The sequence below is a fragment of the Hemicordylus capensis genome, chromosome 2, assembly GCF_027244095.1.
Source record: "Hemicordylus capensis ecotype Gifberg chromosome 2, rHemCap1.1.pri, whole genome shotgun sequence".
Taxonomy (NCBI): Eukaryota; Metazoa; Chordata; class Lepidosauria; order Squamata; family Cordylidae; genus Hemicordylus; species Hemicordylus capensis.
Genome location: NC_069658.1, coordinates 131,334,949 through 131,359,030, shown reverse-complemented (window position 1 = coordinate 131,359,030; position 24,082 = coordinate 131,334,949). Strand labels below are relative to the sequence as shown.

The 24,082-nt window shown below is 44.2% G+C and overlaps 1 protein-coding gene across 7 annotated transcripts in view; it reads right to left on the bottom strand.

The window, feature by feature from the left end:
* The window catches only part of SVEP1 (sushi, von Willebrand factor type A, EGF and pentraxin domain containing 1), a 249,175-nt gene that overhangs the window by 180,065 nt on the left and 45,028 nt on the right, over window positions 1–24,082 (bottom strand). For 5 of the 7 annotated variants that reach the window (XR_008316279.1, XM_053296616.1, XM_053296613.1 and 2 more), the window contains exons 4-7: window positions 16,541–16,699; window positions 15,756–15,935; window positions 7,732–7,911; window positions 4,571–4,768 (exon numbers count right to left, since the gene is read on the bottom strand). Coding sequence is in view for 6 of the 7 variants with exons in the window: in XM_053296616.1 (XP_053152591.1) it covers window positions 4,571–4,768; window positions 7,732–7,911; window positions 15,756–15,935; window positions 16,541–16,699 (717 nt within the window). In the remaining variant the exon portion in view is untranslated. Of the gene's footprint in view, window positions 1–4,570; window positions 4,769–7,731; window positions 7,912–14,848; window positions 14,922–15,755; window positions 15,936–16,540; window positions 16,700–24,082 lie in introns of those variants that run through there. The other 2 variants (XM_053296614.1, XM_053296617.1) reach the window with 2 other exon arrangements.

The following is a 24,082-nucleotide window of genomic DNA, read 5'->3' as shown; positions in this document are numbered from 1 at the left end:
CAATGGCTGTAGTATTGTCTAGACTGATGTGGATATGTTTCCCTGTCAGAGATTCCTGAAAGGATTTGAGGGCCTGAAACACCACCAGAAGTTCCAAGAAGTTGATGTGAATCTGGCATTGGCTCAGAGACCATAGACCCTGAGCTTGCAGGGCCACACAAAGGACTCCCCAGCCCCGTAAGGATGCATCTGTCACCAGCCATGATGCTGGTTGGGGTACCTGAAAGGGGACCCTGGAAAGCACGTTGGTTGGCTTTGTCCATCATTCCAAGGACACAAGTATTGGAGGTGGGATCGTCAGCAACTTCTGTGCACTGTCCACATCTGGATGAAATGTGGAGAGAAACCAAAGCTGGAGGTGCCGAAGATGTAGCCTGGCGAAGCGCACAGTGGAGTTGCATGAAGCCATGAGTCCCAGCAGCTTTTGAACTTCATGGGCTCTCTGTGCGGGTTGGTCCACGAATGATGCTACTAGCACTTTGATGCGGAGGAAGCACCCCGCAGGTAGAAATGCCCTTTGCAGCTGTGCATCCAGGACTGCCCCTATGTAATCTATCCGTGTGGTTGGCTCCAACCTGGACTTCAACCAGTTGACCTGAATGCCCAGTTCTTCAAGAAGATTCAGGACTACTGAGACCTGCAAAGTGAACTCACTTCTTTGTCTGCTTGCCAAGAGCCAGTCGTCTAGAAAGAGAAAGATGGTTATGCCTTGCACCCGAAGGTGAGCAACGATGACAGCTATGCACTTCATAAAAGAACAGGGTGTTGTCGCCAACCCAAAGGGTAGGACATTGTATTGAAAGATGTGATGACCCACTGTGAACCTCAGGTATTGTCTGTAGTTGGGTTGGATCCTGATGTGGAAGTATGCATCCCAGAGACCCAATGTTGTGAACCATCCCTCCCTGTGCAGAAGGATGCTCTGCAGCGTCACCATGTGAAACTTGCTCATGTCCACATGATGTTTCAACCATTGCAAGTCCATTAACGGTCTCAGTTCTCCATCTCGCTTGGAAACTTGGAAGAAGCATGAGTAAAACCTCCACCTCTGATCTGTCCACCGGGTGATATCAGCCCCTTGTTCAAGAGAGTTTGAACTTCGTTCATCAATAACAGGGATGCAGGTGTGCACTTGATCCCGCTGAACGCTGGTAGAGTCTTAAACTCTATGGCATAGCCCGTCTGGACTATGCAAAGTATCCATCAGTCTGATGTTACGTTGCGCCATGCGAAGGCATGACTTGTCAGACTGATGTTGGGGGCAGCTAAGATGGAGCTTTGGAGTAAGTCCAATGGTTGAGACTCTTGAACAAAGTGAATCAGTGGATTGGCCACTTGATCAAAGGTGCTGCTTGTTGGAGTCAGTAGGTTTAGTGTGTTGAGCTTGAGAAGCCCTAGGCTTCTGGTTAAAAGGTTTTCTCCCAAAACACTGATAAGCTTTATGGAAATCCCTCCTGTCAGTTTGTTTGTAACTTAGATGTTACCGCCGATTATATTGGCAGTATTTTGGCATAAAGGATTGAGTCTGTGTTGAAAATGTTTTTGCAGTTGACTTTGATTTTTCAATGGATTCCATAATGGCATCCGTTGTCTCGCAAAATAGACCCTTCCCATCGAAATGCAGGTTCTGAAACCTCTCCTTCATGTCAGGCAGAAGTGCAGTTGACGTCAGCCAGGTATGTCTTCTCAATGTTATAGCCCCTGCCAAAGTTCAGGATTCCATTTCTGTTAAGTGCTTAGCATTGGCCAACTGTTGGCATGTGAATAGTGTGACATTTGCATTTATATCATTAAATTTAGCCAGGAACTCATCAAATGAAAGGTCAGCCTGTTGTTCAAAAAGATCATTCCGAAGAGAGTGCATGTACTTTGCAAAGCAGGCAGTATAATTGCTGATTCAACATCAGACAAGATGTTGAATATATTTTACGTCCCAAAATGTCCAACTTGCTCCCTTCTTTATCTCCTGGAGTGGTGCTGGATGGAGGAAGGATGTTTTAAGAGGAAATCATTCTCATCCTCCTGGATTCTGTATAGATTCTCCAGGTTTTTCAAAGTTGGGGCTGAAGTTTATAAAGTCTGCCATGCAGACTTGGTAGCCATAGAAATAACTGGTAATATGGGGAGGTGTACTGATTGGGTCATGGGCGTAGAGCTGAGGAATTTATAACCTGGGTCCTCTACATCAAGGTCTTGTTTCTTCAGCTCCAATCCTAGAGCTGATGCCATTTCAGAAATCTGGTGATGATATGAGCACATTTCTTCATTAGGTGAAAGCTTTTCTGAAGGCACCACCTTGAGAGGCAGATCCTCAGGGTGATCAGACGAGGTTGTGGTCTAAGTCAAAGAATCAGAATCAGAATTGTCCGTCAACACCATGATGTGAGGTGCAGTAGAGGCAGGAGCCTTCTTCTTTGGCATCGTTTGAGTGGTGGAGGAATTGTTAACAAGTGTATTCTGTGTCGGCTGACTCTTGGGAGGTCAAGGTTGAAGTACATCTAGTTTGCGTAGAGATACAGAATAGTGAGACCTGATGCTTCGGTATCGTATCTATCTTTTGAATAGGAGAGGTAATTTGCATTGAAATTGAAGTCATAACCAGAGTAGGTACTGGGGTGACTTGAGCTGATGTTGAGAGCAGCGATGTAATCTGGATCAGCAACTCTGGAGGAGGAGTTACTTGAGTAGCCGTTGGAACCATCGATGTGGACAGTCGACACTGAGCCTTCCAAAGTTTGTAATCCTGGTAGTCAGAAGGGAGACCAGGGGAATGAAAGCATGTAGCATCTCCTGCTGCTGCTTCATTAAGTAAACCTTGCAAGGTCGCATAATCTCTGGCTGCCCTCCAGATGTGTGGGCTGGTAGGCTGTGGTGTTGAGAGTTGACTCGTGGTTGGTTGAAAAGGTTGGAAAGCCGACAACTCTGACGCACCCAGAGTTTTCAGCATCGATAGAAACATGCCATTGTCTTCAGTATTGAGTCCATGGCCCAATAATCCATAGAAAGTGGCACTCAAAGGAGGACATTGCCCGGTTCCAGGCTAGCCTGCAAATCATCATCCTTGACATCAATACTGAACAAAACAGGCAAAGGATGGGAGGCCTTGGCAAAAGTACATGTTGTCAACGAAGGTGTCTGCTTCAGCGTCATTGCCGGTGAAACAGAGCATTCTCAGTGTTGAGGGGTCAGTGTCGACTTGGACATTGAAGCCGAGGGTAAATCTCGGCGTAAATCAGTCTCCACAATTAGGACATCAGGGGACGCAGGACGAGTCTGAGGAGCCCGGTGGTCAACTGAAGTGTCGTTGAAGGAGTAGCATGGGATGTAGCCTCAGCAGAAGTTTTTGAACTCTTTCCCTAGTGCTTCTTATGTGGAGGTGCTCCCGCTGCATTGGAGCTTCAAAGTTGAAATGCATGTTTCTTGCAGTGGCTCAACTCCAAAGGAGGCTTCGGTGCCTTAAATGCATCGGCAGAAGTAGACATAGAAGTCTGGGCCAAGGATTTAGACTGCACGGTGGCAGTCCTCGATACTGGTTTCAATATCGTGCTTCAGACTGACTTCAACACCATTCCCAGTGTCGAAGGTTTTGGGAGTATTGGAATTGGAGTACCTGGGCGAAGCACTTCATCATAAAGAGCTGCCCTCAGTCGATGAATTCTGTTTTTTCTCATTTGGTGCGAGAAAGTTAAGCAGATCTTACATGTAGAAGTATTGTGCTCTTCCCCCAAACAGAGTAAACAAGAGTCATGGTTGTCAGCTGACAGAAGCTTAGTGCCGCAGTCAACACAACGTTTAAAAGTTTACTTTTTATCCCTTAGGAAATAAGAAATTTAAATATACTTAAGTGAAAGTTCAGATCCAAGTCCAATCCATACGTCGTTGCCAAGAAATCAATTTATCGTTTTACCAAGTTGTAAGGGTTTAGAAATAAGAGTTGTTTGGTCCAGGCCGAGGTCAAAATACATTAAAACTAAACTATTTTTAATATTCTTTTCTCACAGGAAAAATCGTTACAAGGAGCTCCATGTCTGAGGTATCGACACAATGTCGGTCCTCCAGGAACTGAGGTGGAAACGCTAGCCCACCCAAATTGAAGAGATGCACCACGTGCAAGGTGCGGGACTAAGCGCTTTGAGGAGCTAGTCAGTTCTGCCTGAATGGTCCCATGCAGGTACAGAACCCATTCTTATGGCTGCAACAGATCACAATCCAGATCTTCATATTTAGCACCTCCACTGTATATGTATAACTGAATACATCTAGCAACACACATATATCTCTAGTAATTTCATCTCTATAATTAAAGGGCAGAGGGAGAAGTATTACTTCTGCTCCCTGCATGCCATCCTCATGCACTGAATCAGGGCCTCCCCACCGGCTTCGGGGCTTAAAAGGATGACTTCTGATCCGTGTTCTGTTTTAAGCCCATCTGTTGAAGATGTTTTAAGGTAACACATAGTTTGGCCTTCAGTCCTAGTTTCCTCCAAGGTCAATAATGTGCTACATTCCTTTCGTGCCAATCTCTTCACCCTCCCTTTTAACAAGAGGAAATTATTATTAACATCCATACCTTTACAGAAAGCCTTCTGCATATTTTCGCTCCACCTCCCAGCAGCCAAACATGTCAGCTCTTCTCTAACCCCAGACAGAAGAAATCCACTCAGACAACTGAGCCTGCACACAGTCCCATACTTGGATGGCTCAAGTCCACAAATATGTGGCTCAGTGATCAGATCTTTAGATTTCTGGAATGCAGGGCAATGCAATTCTAGAGGAAGAAAGCACATCAAAGTCACTGGAAACAAAATGCATGATTTATATGTTATCAACCAATAGCTAGGGAGGTTACTGAATTCCTTTCTTGCCAAAATTTGTGACAGAATGCATGGTTCCATACCCCTCCCATTCCCCAGCGGATCAGGTTCTATGCATTCCATATACTCACAGAAAACAATGTATTTAAATTTATTTTGTAACTCAGAATTAGCTGAGTAAAAAATACATGAAAATACAGGGATCTTTAGCAAAAGAGAATGGAGCAGAAATCAAAAGGAAGCTGCACAAAGTTCAGATGGAATGGAAACAGAGAGATCCAACCATCCGTAAAGTGCCGCTTTATGTTAAACGCAATAGAAAATCAATGAAACTGAAGCGCAGTGCAGGTATTGTTAAAGGCCAGCAAAGGAACATTTCTTTAGGAGTGTAGGAAATTCCAGGCACAGGGGTTTTTTTAAAAGGTACCACTGCAGATTCTTATGCCCACCCCCACCAATCGTCTCAGAGAGATTTGCCTCATGCCTCTTCTTACTCCCTCACCCTCCAGCATTATATGGAAGGATTAAAAAGAGTGAGCAGATGCAGGGGCTCGAATCCAACTGGTGTGCAGCTCAGCACTTGCTCCCTCTTTGGTTATCTCACAAATATGTGTGAACATATGAAGCTGCCTTATATGGGATCAGACAGCTGGTCCATTTAAGTAAGTTTTGCCAGCACTGACTGGCAGCAGCTCTCTAGCATTTTTATATGGGGGTCATTCCACACCTCACATTGAGATGCTAGGAACTGAACTTGGGACCTTCTGTACACTAAGCATGTGCTCCATCACTGAGCGATGGTCCCTTTCTCTGTTAAGTAGAGGAGTGAGCATAGCTGGCACCAAATGCTAGGTCCTCAGCAGGAGCATCGCTCAACAACTGCTCCACTTTCTTCTGTCTTCTCCCCCAAACACTCTGGGAGAAAGCAGAAGGGCAAATACTGGGCGAAAACAAACCTGCTGAGTTAAGCTGTGCTGCTCTAGTGCTAGATGCCCCTTATGCTTTTTCTCCCCGCACAAGAGAGGATAGAGGGACAATACACATGGTGGGGAACCTCTTGTTGTTTGTCTTGGCACCATATCAGCAGCTTAGAATGCTGAGGGGGTGGTAGTTTCAGAAGCACGAACTGATATTTTTGACACATCCACTCATGTGCTCTTTAGCTGAACAAATGAAGGAAGTGTTTGCAAGCATGGTTAAGTGACTGAATATCACTGCACAGGACCTGGCACGTTCTGTAGATAGATCAGACATCCAACAATATTCAATGGTTGCCAAAAACAACTGTAGGTATGAAAGTTATTGCACTGTTCCGGGGCCCTAATCTTTATATAGAGTTTATATTAATGGTGCCCACTTGGCTGAGTGCTAAGGATGCAATGAAAAATTATTAAATCTGGAAGAATAAAACTAACTATATTTTAGACATATGGACAATGTAATATGCACATTAAGGTACTTTTTATTAATTTAATTTTATGGGGTATTTTTAGGTTAAGGGGTTTTAAAAATTATTAACAAGCCCAGAATATTACAAGAAGAAATGACAAACTATCTGACATAGCTTCTGAGCCTTTAACATATATGCCAATTGCATTTTTCATGTCTGCACTGTTAGCATTCAGAAATCAAATTTTTAACGTGTTAGAATTTTAATGAAAGCCTCAAAGCCCCATTCTTCCCACACCTACCTATGCAACAGTGGTTTTTTTAAAAACAGTAAGTATTAGTAGTGGAAGAAAACAAGCTGTACAGAAACGGAAAAGAAATGCAGTAGTTGGCTAAAATACATATATATATATGAATGCTTTCCTTTCCTTTTTATGTGGAGGTTGTTTCCATTTTGTTGCAACTGTGGAAGATTTGTGATAACTTTACTGTTCAAACATGTCATAAATCTCCAGTGCTTTTTAACATCTACATAAAACCACCGGGAGAGATCATCAGGAGATTTGGTGCAGGATGTTATCAGTATGCTGATGACACCCAAATCTATTTCTCCAAGTCTGCATCATCAGGAGAAGGCACAACCTCCCTAAACTCCTGCCTGAAGGCAGTAATGGGCTGGATGAGGGGATAACAAACTGAGACTGAATCCAGATAAGTCAGAGGTACTTATTGTGCAGGGTCAGAACTTGGGAGATGATTTTAATCTGCCCGTTCTGGATAGCGTCACACTTCCCCAGAAGTAACAGGTGTGGGTCTGAGTGCTTCTGGATCCACACCTCTCCCTGGTGTCCCAAGGTTGAGACAATGGCCAGAGGTGCTTTCTATCATCAGCTGATATACCAGCTGTGTCCGTTTCTTGAGATGATCAACCTCAGAAAGGTGGTGCATATGCTGGTAACCTCCAGACATGACTACTGCAATGCGCTCTGTGAGAGGCTACCTTTGTACGTAGTCCAGAAACTGCAAAATGGTACAGAATGCAGCAGCCAGTTTGGTCTCTGGGTAATGTGAGAGACCAAAGAGACCATATTATACCAAAAAAGCTACACTGGCTACCAATATGTTTCCGGGCAAAATACAAGGTGCTGATTATAACCTATAAAGCTTAGGCCCTGGGTATTTAAGAGAATGTCTTCTTCGCCATGAGCCCCATCGCCCATTGAGATCATCAGGAGTGGTCCATCTGCAGCTCCCACCAACTCATCTGGTGCTGCCCTAAGACTCTGGAATGCACTCCCTGCAGAGATGGAGAGCCTCCCCATCTCCGACAACTTTTTAAAAATCCATAAAGACTTACTTTTTCATCCAAGCTTTTTAATTTAATTGTGGTTTTAAATTGCTGTAAGGCTTTTATTGTTGTCTTTTAACTTTTTATGTTGTTGTGAGCCACCTAGAGACGGAAGTTTGGGGTGGCATACAAATTTGATAAATAAATAAAACAACAAATAACAATGCAAGGAAAACATACCCACACATTTTGGTTCCTTCCCATCCCACTGAGAGTTGCCTTGACAGGTGAGTTTGGACTGTCCTTCCAGTTCATAGCCCTCATTGCAGGTCACAAGGCATACTGACTTATATGAGATCTCATTTAATGAGCAATTAATACGTCCATTTTGAGGAACATGGAGTTTTGGACACATGCGAACTGCAGAAGTTAACACAAATACATTAACACTTTTACAGGAACTTACAGTAGCTAAATAGGATTATTGAGATAATATTGATGTCTCTCAGTAATCATTCGCTCACACTGTATACCATGTTAGTATTTGTGGAACAGAGTAGCGTGCCTGCAGAAGCACTGTCTTGGAGCTCAGTCCGCATGTTACTGAGCAGCCAAAGAAATATTTCCCTTGAAAAGTGTTTTTTTTTCTTCAGAAATATGTCCCTGATGATTGCATAACCTTCAGAGACATCTTTCTGAAGGAAAAAAAGAACCTTTGGAAGCGGGGGAAAGAGCAGTAAAAATAGCTCCCCTCTTACTCTGCATGCATTGGCTGTTCAGCAACGTCAAGACAGTGTTTCTGCAGGCACGTGGCTCTGTTTCACTCTACTAACATTGCATGCAAAGTGAGCCACTATTTTCCCCCAGAGTCAGAGCACAGCAGTGTCTGAAAAACTCTATAAGGCTATTATCATGATAGAGAGAAACCGGGCTAAGGGAGCCCAGCCCGGTTTCCTCCCATCGTGAGAACCACCGGGCTCACAGGCGAGCCTGGTGGTTCAATGGCAGCTAGTCCGCCTATGAACCCCTCCCCTAAAACAAGGTTAGCGGAGCAAGCGCTCCGCTAACCGCCTTTCACTGATTGTGTGCCGCCGCTGTACGGCTCCGCACTGACACACAAGTAGACCCCCGACCAGGAGGCTCTAAGCAGCCTCCCAGCCTCAGGGGTCTCCCTAGGATGCCCTGTGCACTTGCGTGGGGCGTCCTGGGACTTCCAGAGGCCAGGCAGCGCCCGATCCCTGCCACCCCTACCAGCTCTGTGACGGAGCCGGTAGTCGTGGGGACAGCCGATCCGGCTGCCCATGGAGGAGCCAGTGATCGTCTGTGAGGAGGTAAGGCCTTTCAGGCTTCCTCCCTGCAGAAGGGGGTAGCCTCCTGCAGCGATCGTGAGGATTGCTTCTATGTGTACGGATGGATAAGAAAGAACCTTGTAAGAGCCATTGTGGCCTTAAACCCTACTTTCTCTGACCCCCTCCCAAGCCTTGAACAAAATGACCCTAAGCAAGAAACAAAACAAAACAAAAACACCAGGCTTTTCCTGGAATCCTAATTATAAGCATACCTTTACCTTTGTCTGGGTAAAATAGCAATTGCCTCTTGTTGCTAGAGTGTTTTTCTTTAATTGCCTGACCCAGTTAGCTATAGTTCACCTGGGACTCTCAGGCAGCCAATCAATATTAAAGTCCTACCTTCAGATGGCTTTCTCAAGAATACTTGCTCCCTATATCCTTGTGTACTTCAGTAATGAGACCAAATGTCACCTCTCTTCTTTCACTGTCCCCTTTGCCCTATTCCTTTTCAACCCTTGCCCCCAGATAGTAAGCATTTCTGGAAAGAGACCAAACTCCTCCTCCCAGTCTGATAACCCCTATCATCCATCTTCTTTTTTTCTAGCTTCAGTTTAAGGCCTTGACTCTTTGTTTCTCTATTCCTTCTTGTAGTTTAAAACCCAAGACAGTTCAGGAATTCTCTGCAGACTTCTTAGCCCTGATCTTCAGTGCACCAACCACAGAATTCCATCAGTAAGTGGTGAGACAGAAATAATGGATTAAACAGGCCTTGCACCAATTAATAAAAATCTGTTTTTCATATACTTCTGAAAGAGAAAGTCCTTAATCGAGAAGTGATAAGGGAATGTTCAAAGCCTGTTTCCTGCCTCATCCTAGGCAGAATCCTTGGGGGTTTGAAAGGTCTTACGAGCCAAACCTCAAACCTTCCTTCAAATATGTATTTATTTATTACATTTCTATACTGCCACACACAAATGTCCCATGGCAGTTTACAAAAAATAAAACCACAGTGTAAAACCTAGCATTAAAACAATTAAAAACTTAAAACAGCAATAACTACAATAAAACAAATTTACAGCTTGTAAATCTGACTAATAAACATTAGACTGAAAATACTTGCCAACCTCTTTTGCGGGGGTGGGGGATTATTAAGCAATGGTCAACTACAAATTGCGAAAACTACAAGCATGCAATCGTAGTCATCTAGACGAATTCAAACCTTCCTAAAACTAGTAAGGGAAAAATGTTCTCAAATATCAAGTTAAATCAGCTGCACAAATACATAGTTACATGCATCTTAGTAGCAACCACAGTCCAAACAACAGCAGCAATAACAGCAGCAGCTTTTCTCATTCAGGGAGTACATTACATAAAGATTTGCTAATAGAGCTTTAAAATGATTGACCAGAGGAACAGAAAACAAAGTGGTAATCCAAACTTCCCTCTAACATCTGTGCATCAGGAATGTCTTGCAGTTCAGTTCCAGACTACTGACCTTCTCCAACCCCCCACTATGTTCTTCTGAAATTAGAATGGAAAAAAATAGCAGAAAATGTCCTAAATAAATTGTAAAAAGCATGGCTGTCTGGAACGGCTCTATACAGTTTTTATTGCAGCTATATTTACTTTGGCAGGCTTTCTTACTTCTGGGTCACATCTTCATAATCAAGAGGGGGGGGAAACTACAGGACTTGTATTGTACTTTAGGGCTTTAGTTCCAGGTTACAAAAATCTATGGTAGATTTAAGGATGATCATCATATTTCCATCCCTCTGGACATCCTCCAGGACACTTACAATGACTTTATAAGACCCAGGGGGAAGAGGCGATGGGGGAGGAACAATACAATAGCCAGACACACATACGTTTTACAAATGCTGCAAGCTGTTGCTTGTACAGCTCTGTAATTCTTGTCTTTGTTTCTTCTCAAGCTGTAAAATCGGGAGTCTGTGACTACACTTCTACTGTTATTTAGATTAGATGCCAAATAGTTCAGATTGTTTGGATCTTTATTATCCTCACACTTCACTACATAAATAACTGGGATTCTGGCTCCCCCCTTCAAGAGAGTCACTGTGCAAATGTGCTCTCCTTACCTTACCAGCTCCCAAGTGGAAGGAAAATTAGGTGGAGGGGGTTCTGCGGCTGTATCTTCCATGCTTTCTCCATAGGGGCCAGGCCTATGTGTCAGAGAACCCTGCTCCTATCTTACTTAGCACAATTATAGTGAGTTTTCTATTTGTAACACATTCACACTAGTATTTAGAGGCTTTCCTTACACAAGGATGTAGTGCAGCCAACATGAGAAAAAACAACTTATCTCAGTTCTCATGAATGCTGAAATGAAATGAGATCCAGTTCAGGCCCACCCTTCATTTTTCTTCTTCTCTCTCTCTCTTGCCACACACAGCAGAAGAGTTTCATTCTGAATTAACTATAGACCCCCGACATTGCTGCAAATTCCATACACATGAAACCAGCAAACTTCAGTCCAACTTCTCTACACCATGCTATAGGTATGATAAAAATGTATTTTCCCCTTATACCAGGCATTCTCAAACCTTTTGTTACTGTGACCCCCTAAAAGAATATATAAAGCTGTGTGACCACTGTCCCCCACCCCATGTTTAAAGCTATTGGCTGACATCCTAATGATGTGTAGACCAGAAGCATGTTGCTGAGGGTCAAGCAACATGATTCCAGTCTAGCAGAGTACTCCTGGGGTGCTCCTGGAGAACAGGCAAGCTCTGAAAAGCATTTGCACTCTTGCACAAGAGTGCCTGTGCTTCAGAAGCATGGAAGACAAGTGCAGGGGCTAGTGCTTCAATTTCACTGACAGGAGCACACACACTTTGTCAGGATGTCAGCCACTGATCTGAAACAACACATTTAGCTTTTCAATGCGAAGGATGAGCTTGCTTGCTCGCTCTTAGTTTTTTCAAACCTGGGTTTTATGTTTGAAACTGTCAATCTAATTGTGGGCTCCACGGTTTTTTCACTAGGTATTTGCTGATTATAGCAGCAACTGCTGAAAACTCCGATTCACACAAGTAGGAATCAAGTAAAGGGAGTCAGGGCTTTCTTACTTAATTCTTTGTACTCAGCTTGTACTCTAATCCAAAATTCAGGTACTGTCAAGAGCATAAAGTGAAGAGCTGCTCCGACTTCTCCAAGGCATGGGGAGGCAGACAGGGACAGAAGTTGAAAACCACCTGGATCCTCCGTTGCTCACAAAACCAAGGGCTGCTCACAAAGCCAAGATGAGTTCTAGTGAGTGTTTTCTGAGAGGAAACTCTCCCCTGGCCTGTCAGTCAAAGAAGTGCCACTGCTGTGTCTACCCTCGACTTTGTGAGAGGCAGAGGAACCAAGTGGTTGCTGGCTTATATCTCCATCTGCCTCTCATCATCCCTGACCATCTCCACATCTTGAACATGTTGGGTAAGGCCCCTGCCCTCCTGACAGCTCCCTCCTGAGTTGTTTGGGGCCCCATTTTTAAAAAATCTGACTTTTGGCATTTTATTTGTTGAACACAATTGGTATTGTTCAATTCTATGTCATATTTCTGTGATAATAAAATTCCCATAGTTGGAAAGGAAAGGTTGTGCTATCGAGTCAGTGTCTACTCCTGGCAACCACAGAGCCATGTGGTTTTCTTGGTAGAATACAGAAGTGGTTTACCATTTCCTTTTCCCCACGCAGTATGAGATGATGCCTTTCACAACCTTCCTATTTCGCTGCTGCCTGATACAAGAGTTTTCCATATTCTGGGAAACACACCAGCGGGGATCAAACCAACAACCTCCTGCTCTCTAAGCAGGTTGCTTCCCTGCTGCGCCATTAGGTGGAAATATTTCTATGATCATAAAAATCCCATAGTGGAGGGTAATTTTTTAAATGTCAATTCATTCCTAACTTTAATGTAGTCATTTTTCCTGGCTTTTGTTTTTATATAGTTTTACACAGTTGCTCTAAATAGCAGATGTGTTAATATATCTAAGTATAACATCACATTTGTAAAATATTTTGGCTTAGTAGAGCAAGCACAGCCAAATGATGAACGTTTAATGTCATAACCTAAAGCAGTAAGAAGGAATTAACATCCTTCTGCTGTCCTTTCAAAATGTATGTGATAAAAAGCTGGGGGAAGGGTGTGCATATGGGATTAGTGTGATGGCCTATAAAACTGTTCCTTTGATCTCCCACTCAATTACAACATGCCTTGGTGTATGCATGGAGAACAGAGTAGCTCTATTAGGCAACATAATTGGGAGAAAATGAAAAACAGAAAAGAATCAAAACAAAAATGGGTATCTTTCAGACACCTGAAAAGAAACGAATGGAATAGGAAGACAAGGAATTGGTCAAGAAGCATCTAAGACAATGCTACCTTAATTATTATTTTTTTAAAGTTAAATCATGTGCCAACCTCCCCACTAACAGAAACAATTACCTTCAGGTCAATAATAAGAAAATATAAGTCTTCAGGCACAATAAAGCAGAGTAACACACTTGGAAATAAAAGGTAATGGCCAACCCAACAAATCAGTCACTCCAGTGTGGATCTGCAATATTGCCCTAAGCTCTATTTTCCAGTTTTACATGATGCTTACCTACAGGCTCTGGAAATTGCTATGCATACATATTAGCTTAAGGACACAAAACAATATGGGTCCTGTAGTATTTAAGATGATGAAAGAGAACAAGATGGTTTGGCATTAAAAGACTGTTAAGCGATTACAGAATGAGTGTAACTGTAGCATTAAAAACCACACAACTGTACTTCTGAGATAAACATTGACAGTAAGTTAAATAAAACTTTTCTGACTTTATTTGGAATTTGTTAAATTTGTATCTTCAGCTCAAAATTTGGTAGAAGCATTGGTAGAAGCATATGCAAGTTTAGAGAAAGACAGAATAGATTACTCTCCATAAGATTTTTAATGGACACAATGTTTTGCATTTCCAATGAAAGGTTTATTCTTCTACTGCTTCACATTTCATTTCTCATATAGAGAAATAATTCATATTATTTATTTCTCATAATTCATTTCTCATATAGTGCATTCATTCATTTAGGCCAGGAGTGTCAAACTGCCAGCCCACAGAGCCCTGTTTTCCGGCATCAAGTAGCTGAGCATCAACTCTGGCCACCACGTTTCCTTCCCTCCACCCTGCTGCGCTGAAGTGGTAGCATTGCTCCCTACTAGCTGCAGCTAGCTGGCTGGCTCACTGGTTGTTTATTTGCTTGTTTGTTCCTTCCTGCCACCACTGCCACTACTTCTCTCTCTCTCCCCCACACCCCCTGCTCGGAAGGAAGCATTTCTCCTTCCTCTTGCACTGCCACGCTACTCCCTCCTGCATGCTTGTGGCTCTTCAGTGCATGGAGGATAGACACTGAAGAAGTGAGTGGAGGGAGCGCAAGGGAGAGAGGAAGAGGAGAGAAGGAAGAAAAAAGGGAGTGAAAGAAAAAGTGAGGAGGAACATGAAGAGTGAGTGGAGGGCAACAGGTGAGGGGGAAGAAGGGAATGAGAGAAAGAGTGGGGGAGGAAGATGGTGAGAGGTGCCTCCCCTTGCATGAGTCAATGAGGGGCAAGGGAGGTAGGGAGGGAGAGAGAAAGAGGCGGGGAGGAGGAGGAGGAAGACAGAAGGCATGGGACGAGTGCATTGGAGTAAAATCCAGCCTACCACCAAATTGAGTTTGACACCATTGATTTAGGCTATTCCTTTAGACTTTTTTGAAGACAAAAAAATAACCACCAAAATAAAAGAAGAAAAATGTTAAAATATCCTTGAATTAAAATGCCACCTGCCACGCTAAACACTTTATTGCCTGGTGCATCTCTCTCCTAAGCAATAAGTAAAATAAATAATGAAGAAGAAATGAGAATGTGCTCCCCTCCTTCCCAAATAGGGATTTCAGCAAAGTTTCTTGAGCTCAGAGGAGAATTCTTGGAGCTTGGGAAAGCACACACATGCACACATGGAGGGGCAAACTGTTCTTCTCTAAGTTTTGAGAAGTCTCCCACCCCTTTCTTGCCAGCCTTCCCAGACCTTCACTCTTTACTTACTCCTTTCAGTGGTGGGGCAGCAGGATATTCTACAACAGCATTGTGGAGGGAGGGAGACCTTCACACATAGCAGAAAAAAGGATACGGCAATGTTGTGTAGGACCCAGGAGGCTTTTTTCCTCTGTTTCCTGTTGTCACTCTGACATGCTGGTCTGGAAAGTACCAAAGTTATGTTGACCCTTGGCATTTATAGTCTTCTCAAGGTTTTCTGTAGTGCAAATACATTATAGTAAGCTTTGGGAAGACTCCAAATCCCAAAGGCCATCGGGGCTTTAGCAGTGCACTAGAGCAAAACAATTCTCCAGTGCCCCACACAGCAGTCCTACTGCTTTTTTCTTGTGGAAGCCTTTTCCTCCCACAGTGTTGTTGATGATTTTCCCAGTGCCCCCTCAGACTAGTACGTAAATGCTGGAGGGCTGATCAGGTCAGCAGGGAGGCAGTGGAGATCTTCTCCAAGCTGCCCAGCTTATCTTGCCCAGTTGCTTTAGTGAGCAACTTGGATCATTTCTAGGATGCTCCTAATAGCGCTCTGAGGAGTTTCCCCATCTCTACTGCTCAACTGGCATTTCCGTCCCACCTCCGTTGGGCAGCTTCATGTGGCTGTAAAGTTTGAATAGAATGTGCATGTATAAAATTTAACTCATATAGACTCAGATCATGTTGCTGATTTAAAGATTTTATCTGTGATACAGCAATCATTCTGTTCAGCCTACATGCACTGGGTTTTATATGAACATGCCCTATTCAGATTTTCACCCATTCCATGGAGACTGGTGCACACAGTAGGTGGAACAGCAGGAATGTATGATCTTGCTCCCTCACCACATCTAGAAAAGAGACTAGAAGAGAATATCATCCAAACTGAGCCAACAGAAAGACACCTTTTTTCAAGGTAAAAATGTCCTACCTCTGCATGTGGCTTCTGAACCAGACCACAAGCCATTGGGCTGGCAAAGTCTTATGCTGCTTCCAACAAGGTCAAATCCTGCTTTGCAACGGATTCCACATGCTGCATTGAAGTAATTGTTGCAGACATTCTGGATAAAATAGCCATTTTCAGGGGGCTGCAGCTCGGGGCACTGTACCACTAATAAAAACAAGCAACAATTTGAAAGTGGTTGTAATTCTTTGTTATCCAGCCCTTTTATACATCATTCCTAAGAAGGATTTTTTAAAAAAGAAAAAGAAAACAGAAATGATATGCTTCATAATTTGAATTAGCTTGCCATTCTGTAAAGAATCCAATGTACAAGCCAAAAATTAATGTACACAGTAATAGAGTCCAAGCAGTTTCACTGTTTAAAGCAGCGTTCCAATTGTGTTCCTAGGAACCCCAAGATTCCCCAGAAGCTTTTAAAAACCTTTTCTAACTCTCATCAAGGAACAGCCAACAATTTCCCTAGAACATATATTTCCCCAATACTACTAACTGTCCATTACAATGTGCAGTCACAGGGGGTTATTGGTTGTATTTAAGGCTTGGCCAGCACCTGACACTAAATAAAAGTACACCTTATCATGAACATTACAGTCCTCTGCAATGCACATGGCTTCCATGGAAGATGCAAAAGGGATCTCTGACAGACAAACTGGAATAGGATTCCCCAAGGTTAAGCAATGAAAACAACTGGTTTAAAGAAATATCAATAATGACATTAAACTTGGATTTGCTCTTTTAAGGAAACAGCTTACCTTCACAAATTTGGTCCCTGGAACGATATCCTTCCTTGCATACACAGTCCTCAATAGAGGTACTTCCTGGTGGGGACGTGTGATTCTCATTAGGACACAAAATGCAGGTGCTGATTCCACCCGGTGAACCTTCAGGCTTGTAGGTCCCTGATGGGCAGGCTATAAAGCAAAACAATATATATTAAATGACTAGTCATGACAAAGTTACATAAAAGTGTTAGAATGCCACAGTGCACTCAAGTTTCACTCAATCCTGGTTGCCAGAATAACACTTACATGTATTACAGCATTATAGTTGATAGCACTATGCTTTTATGATGCACTTTGGCAAAAAACCAGTCAATTGATAGTCATAATTTTTAAGGGAAACATGATTCAATTACATACTTCTCAGGTTCATCTTTTGAAAATATTTCTGTCTTCCTGGCTTGTACTCACCAAAGGGAAAGGGAAAGGGAATACTTCAAGAATACCAAGGTCTTTTTCTACTTCATCTTGATATCTGGCCAGGCTCCTTACCTGGTGCATCCATAAAGAGTTGCTCATATCCCTTTCTCAGTTACATTTGTATAAATTGTTTAAACAAAGAGAACGCATTTAAGAGGTTAATACAACAGAACTTGCATATTTAAAAATGCATTTATTCAGTGAACTTATCACATGTGGGAAATAATCCTTACATGGCATTTTCTATAAAGGCAAAGTTGTGCCGCCAAGTCGGTGTCGACTCCTGGCCACCACAGAGCCATGTGGTTGTCTTTGGTAGAATACAGGAGGGGGTTACCATTGCCATCTCCTGCGCAGTATGAGATTATGCTCTTCCTATATCACTGCTGCCCAATATAGGTGTTTCCCACAGTCTGGGAAACATACCAGCGGGGATCTGAACCAGCAACCTCTTGCTCCCTAGGCAAGTTACTTCCCCCGTGGTGCCATTAGGTGGCCTGGCATTTTCTATACCTAATGTTAATAACTGGTCAGATTAAAAATGTCATGATCTGCTTTGCATTGCAATAGACACTATTAATATGTGTTCTTATTTTTACACAGAGTAAAACCTGTACTCACTAAAACTTCAGGAGGCATGTAGCAGGGCTGAACTCCTCCTTCAGGGAGTTATTTGCATATGGATTCATGCTGCAGGGTAAATGTTAAGCAAAGCCACTTCGAATTACACTTGTGGCATTGAGGGAAGCAGCCCCTCCCCTCTGCTCTCAATTTTTGTTTTTGTAAGTTCACATGGCATGCCTCTATGTTTTCCTTCTAGCCAATGGGGCGGGGAGGAAGAGAGATTACTAAAGAGCTATATCTGAATTTCTAAAGAGAGTATCCCTATCATGCTAATGATTCTATGTCAGTGCCTCACCTTATTTGCTCCCACGCTTTCAGAAAAAGTAGCTTAAGACCAGCATTTTTAAAACCCAGAAGTAATTTGAGATAAGCTAGATTTTGCAAGACATAGCCTGATTTGTGTGTGGAGTGGGGATCTCGAAGTGACTTCAGGGTGAGTTTGGCTGGTGTGTGAACACACACACACTCTTCTGAAGGAGATTCAGGGTAGAAGCCCTGTCTGTAAAGCCTCCGTCCTGGTGGTGGTGTCACTAGATCAACTCTCTCAAGGAAAGAATAAATAAAAGCTCTAATAGTTTGGATGTTTGAACCTATCATAAAGGCCCACTGTGAGCTATAAAACAAAAAGCGCTGTGTGTGCACGTGTGTGAGTGTGTGTGCATGTATAGCCTCTAAAATAAAAAGGTCATTCACACGACCATTGTTGGCCTTGGAGGGAGGGTGAGGAGAGGAAAGGGTTTAACCTCCCTTCCCCGCAGATGATTCAGGATGACCTGAGCAGCACTGCGCTGCCTCATACACAATCACTGCAGCGGTGACCGGTGTGGCATTCTGGAGGCCAGGGAAACTCTCCTGGGACTCCAGGAATCCCAAAATGTACCATACGCCAAACACAGTGCACTGGGTGATTCCTCCATCAGACTGGCGCTCTAGGTGCCCATTTCTGTGTCCCTTCAAGCTGTGTGCAGCCTGAGGAGACACATGATCCCAGCAGTCAGGTAAAGGGTACGCTCGCACCCTTAACCTCAGCTAAGAGCCAGGCTTAACAGTATGGTTAGACTGGGCAGGTGTGCTGGGATCCACGTGGATCCCTGCACTCCCGACAAGCCACCTAACCCAGGTTGGGCTGCCCTAGTGTGGGTTAAGCTGCTCGTGAGAATAACCTTATTCTCTCTTCTCTTCCATTTGAAAATAAACATCTCCATAATCCACATACACCGTTAACTATCACACCGATTAATCTATTTTGACAATGTATACTCCACTTTAAGACAAAAAATGATCCCCAAGCAGGCTTGCAACCAATAACAATTCAAAACAACCCAGAAGACTCTTATTCCTCTGGGAGATGGAACAGGTCAGAATGTGCCTCATTTGACTCAGGGCTGCACAACTTACGCCCTCCAGCTGTTGTTGGACTAAAACTCTCATCATGCTCAGACACAGTGGCCAAAAGTCAGGGATGATGGGTATAGTGGTCCAACATCTGAAAGTGGGCCAAAGTTGTGCAGCCCTGATTTAGCTTCTTCAGTCTGCAATTGATACTTAGAGCAGAATTCTTTCAAGCAGAGTGAGTAGAAGCTCCCTGCAGCTTCTCCTTCACTCACTGGTGGTGGAGTTCAGGTTGATCTACTCCTTGCCATGGTATTCTTCCTGGGAAGCAGGAGTTGCAACCTGGCCAATGGCAGAGATGAGAGCATGCTACTTTTTGCTTCTCCAATCCCTGGGCAACTGGCAGTTGGAGCAGAGCTCTTTCAGGCAGGGAGGGGGGAAAGCAACCTTCCTACAGCAGCTCCCTCTCTAATTAATGGGCAGGATGGTCTTCTCCTTGCCATAGTGTGATTCTTGGGAACAGCAGATACAACTTCCCAGTGGTCCTTAGTCCTCTGAATGATGTCAGGGACTAAAGTGTGCTTCATTTTGCTTCCTGTATAACATTTTCCAGAGTTATTATTAAACCTCGTGGCCATAATCCTCATAGTCAAATGGCTCTCTGGCTTCAGCTCCCTGGGAGTTATTCACACTTGGCTTCAGGCTTTGGGGTAAATGTTGAGTGAAGCCACTTCCAAGCACACTCACGGCATTGAGGGAAGCAGCCCCTCCCCTCTGCCCTCATTTTTCTTTTGAAACAAGTTCACATGGCAGGTGTCAGTGATTTCCTTCTAGCCAATGGGGTGGGGGAGCTCCCCAGAGATAGATCTGCATTTCTGAAGAGAGCATGCCTCTTATCATGCGAATGATTCTACCTCAGTGCCTCTCCCATTTGTTTTGGCATTTTCAGAAAACGTAGTTTAAAACCAGCATTTTAAAAACCTGGACATACATTGAGATAAGCTAGAATTTGCATCACAAAGCCCAGTTTGTGTGTGGAGTGGGTCCAAGAATCTCGAAGGGACTTTGAGGTAAGTTTGGCTCGTGTGTGAATGCACACACTCTCTTCTGAAGAAGATTCCGGGCAGAAGCCCTGTGAGTAAAGCCTCCTGGAGATTTTGCTGCTTGACTTGGTAGTGAATACTACAGTATGTTCTGCAGCCCCTTGCCTCATTTTCTAAGGTATTGCATAGAGGTGCTTTCCTTTTAATGGGCACTTGCCTTTGTGAGTGTTGTGAGACACAGGGCTAGGCAAAAGTGGAGGTGTTGCTTTGGGACTCAGCAGTCTCAGGCTGGGAACAGGAGAGAATTGTGGCTTGTGGCTGAAGAATAGTATCACATATATCCATCAAGACAGGTTCCATTAAATCATATAGGTTTGTATCCCATGAGATTTAGCCTGGGTTTTTTTGGTTTGTTTGTTTGCTTGCTTTTCCAAATAAAGGAGTTCATACCAAATACAATAGGGTCTTTGGAAGGATATGGAAAAACTGTAAACGTAGATCCTATGCTTCCTTCATAACTGCTTTGGTAAATCCCCAGTGTGTTTTAGGCAACCACACAATGTTAAATTTTCATTTCAGAAACAAACAGCAAATCAAGGCCATACTAAATTTTTCACATAGATGGCTACTGTGATGAGCAACAGCAACAAAGGAGAGAACAAACGTTCTAGCACTGTACATGACATAAGGCTTTTGATGCAGAATCAAACCTTTTTGCAGAGAAGCATTAAATATCTCTTCCACCCTATCGGCCAAAGCCTCTCTGGCTTCTTTAACTAGCCAAGAAGGACAAGGATCAGGAATATATGTGGTAGACCTCCTGGGATCCTCTCCACATCCTCCGGCTGCACAAGCTAAAGCCTATCCATATAAACATAAGCAGGAGCAATTCCTTTGCTTTGAAGTCACACAGATTTCAAATATAATAGGTACTTTACAGAGAAGCTTGACTTTATACTTCAATGACACATGATCAAAGTCATGCACATGACCAAACTAGCAGCGGGGAGAGTGGGCAGGTGGGAAGGCAGGGATGGACGTACCTTTCCTTCTGATGAATGACAGTTATCTCTTGGGCACATCGTTGTGCACCCATATGATCTGTGCTGCTCTATGCAGTGTGGATCTCTGGAGGCCGGGAACGTGTTTTCCTGGACTCCAGGAATCTCATAATGCACCATGCAATGAGTGCGGTGCATTGGGATTCCCCCGGGAGTCAGGCGCTCTGTGTATGCTCAGGCTGTGTGCAACCTGAGCATACTCATGACCTCAGCCCCAGGATTAAGGGTGTGCCCAGGCCCTTAAACCCTGGCTAAAGGCTGGGGTAAAAAGTCAGGCTACTGAAGCCAGATGGCAGTGCCAGGACTGGGCTCCATCATAGCGGTGCACATGGGTAGCCAAATCTAGGCTGGGCTGCCCATGGCTGCTCATGTGCACAGCCTCATTTTTTTCTCAGTCCGTTTGTACAGTTTGTCAATGCTGACAAGGCCCCTTCTACATGTGAGGCTTGAGGCAATTACCCATTTCCCTTCACCCCCCAAAGGGCCTGGCCAATGTACTTCAGCTGAGGCAGTCCCTCCTACCCTCATTTCCCAGCACAAAGCTATCAGGGACCATCAGGCTCTGAGGGGAAGAGAGACAGACACAACCCATCAAAGGACCTGATTTAAGAGCACAACTCAAAAAGATGTCGCTCTTAAGAGTCTTTTTGTTGTTCCTCTTTGCTACTTCGTTGTTTTCATTGCTGCATATGGTTTTAAAGTTTTCTGTAAACAGCTTTGGGAGTTTTTCCTGAAAAGTGGCATATAAATGCTATAAATTAATGAATGTACTAAGCTATTCCCCCCTCCCTCCTGCCCCACTATCCCTCCCCCTTCTGCCCCACACTCTTGCCCCTCTTCCCCTCGCTCCCGCCTCACTCTCTTGCCCCTCCCCTCCCCCTGCTCCACTCTCTCTTGCCCTCCTTCTCCCTCCCACCCCTCTCTCTCCCTCCCTGTCCCTGTCCCTCCCCCTCCCGCCCCTCTCACCCTTCCTCTCACTCTCCTGCCTCAGTCTCTCCTGCCCTCCCTCCTCCCTGCCCCTCTCTCCTGCCCTCCCCCTCTCCCCCTGCCCCACCCTCTCTTGCCCTCCCTCCTGCTCCCCCTCCCCCTGCTCCTCTCTCCTGCCCTTCCCCTCTCCCCTCTCTCTCTTGTCCTCCCTCCTGCCCTCTCTCTTGCCCTCCCCCCTCTTACCCTCCCCCTCCCCCACGCTCTCTTGATCTACCCCTACCCCCTCCCTCTTTCCCTTCCCCTTCCCCCCTGCCCCACTCCCTCTTGCCCTCCTCCTTGCTGCTGCTGGGTTCAGCCAGCGGCACTCTGCCGGGCCTGCCATTTTGCGCGGCCGGGCCCTCCGCCGCCGCTTGCCTCCATGGGCGCTGGGCCCACCGCCGCCGCTTGCCCCCACAGTCGGGCCCCCTGCCATCTCTGGTCTCCCCGGCCATGCTCGCCGCCCACACCGCCTTTTGCCTGCACAGCCGCCGGCCAGGCCTGCCGCCACTGCTTGGCTCCGCAGCTGCTGGGCCCGCTGCTTGCCCCCACAGCCAGGCCCCCTGCCACCTCTGGTGTCCCCGACCATGCCTGCCAACGCCTTTGGCGTCCTGGGTGTGCCGCCGGGCGCCCACCCAATCAGCTGGGCCACCAGGATGCACATTCCATGGCACACCCAGGAGAAATATATATATAGATTATTATGAAGCATTAAAGAGTAAACGCAATAAATGATCTTAAAATACACTGATGTTCTGCAACAGAATCATGAATACATCCAAGAAGGGGTCCCCTAAGCCATTTTGAGTCTCCTCCCTCCACTGAAATATCTTTATCCCTCCTCACAAAAAGCTAAAGAAGTACACCCTTATTTTGGGCTTTAAAGCTTCTATTTTCATTCTGGAGAAGCCTGTTTCTAACGCCACACTTTATCAAGGAAGTGACTGAAAACAAAAGACATGGATACACTCTCAGAGATGTCATTGTGAGTGAACAGCAAATCACCCCACAAATATTCTTGAAACATAAGCAGGTTTTCAAAAAAGGCTTTGCTATGTTTGTAACCTATCACTCTCCACTCATATGACTTGTATAGAGTCTAGCACTATGAAGAAATTATCAGATGGAAGTCTGCTGGGATTACAAAAATATGCATGTGAGTGCATCTAGCTAAATATTTGATATATAGGACTTGTACAGCAATTGCAAATGAAAGATCTAACATGTCTGTAAGGATCAGAAAAGATTTGTGCTAAATCCTAGTATGTACTGTCTCTTGAATATCTCCTATTTTAACCAACAGATGCTCTGCATTTCTTCTAGACACAGCTAATTTTTCAGTCTTTCAGAAACTCAGTATGCAACAACAACATTACTGTTTTACAAATCAACAAACTGCATGCAGAGTTTCAGGGCATAAATTTGGCTTTATATTTATGAGATTTGAGAAAATATTTACATGCTTTTGTGGCATTGTTTCAGAAGGTCTGGCCAGGAAGTGGGCAGACTGAAAATTCAGAACTGATTCTAGGTCTTCAATCTGGAGTAACTCCAAGGATTCACTGTAGGGTTGCCAATCCTCTAGGAATGGCCTTGAGTCTCCAAGAATCACAGTCAATCTCCAGATGACTTCAGAAAGCAATCCTGAAGGTTTTTCTTGTGGGGAAAATGAAAAGGGAATAAAAAATGGCGGGGTGGGGGGCGGCCTCCAGGAATAGCTCCAGTCACTGTTGGCAATCCTAGACTACTGAATCATAGGGCAGAATAAAATTATTATTTGCCTAAAAGCAGGTGTATACACAAGGGGTTTATAAAAACCCTTTAATATAATGCAGATATATCATGCAGAAGCAGCAACTGTTTATTAAGGATAGAAGCCACAGTGATGTTTCTTGAATGGACTGAAGATTATCGATTTAAATTGCTGGAAGCATTTAAAGCAGGATTATTCATAGTGCTTAGTTCCAAGAGGTGCCATGCTGTAGCTAATATGTGATTTTCTAAGAAATACTATATGTAACTATGGGAAGCTCATATGTAGAAAAAACTTCACAGATTGGCTTCAGTCATCA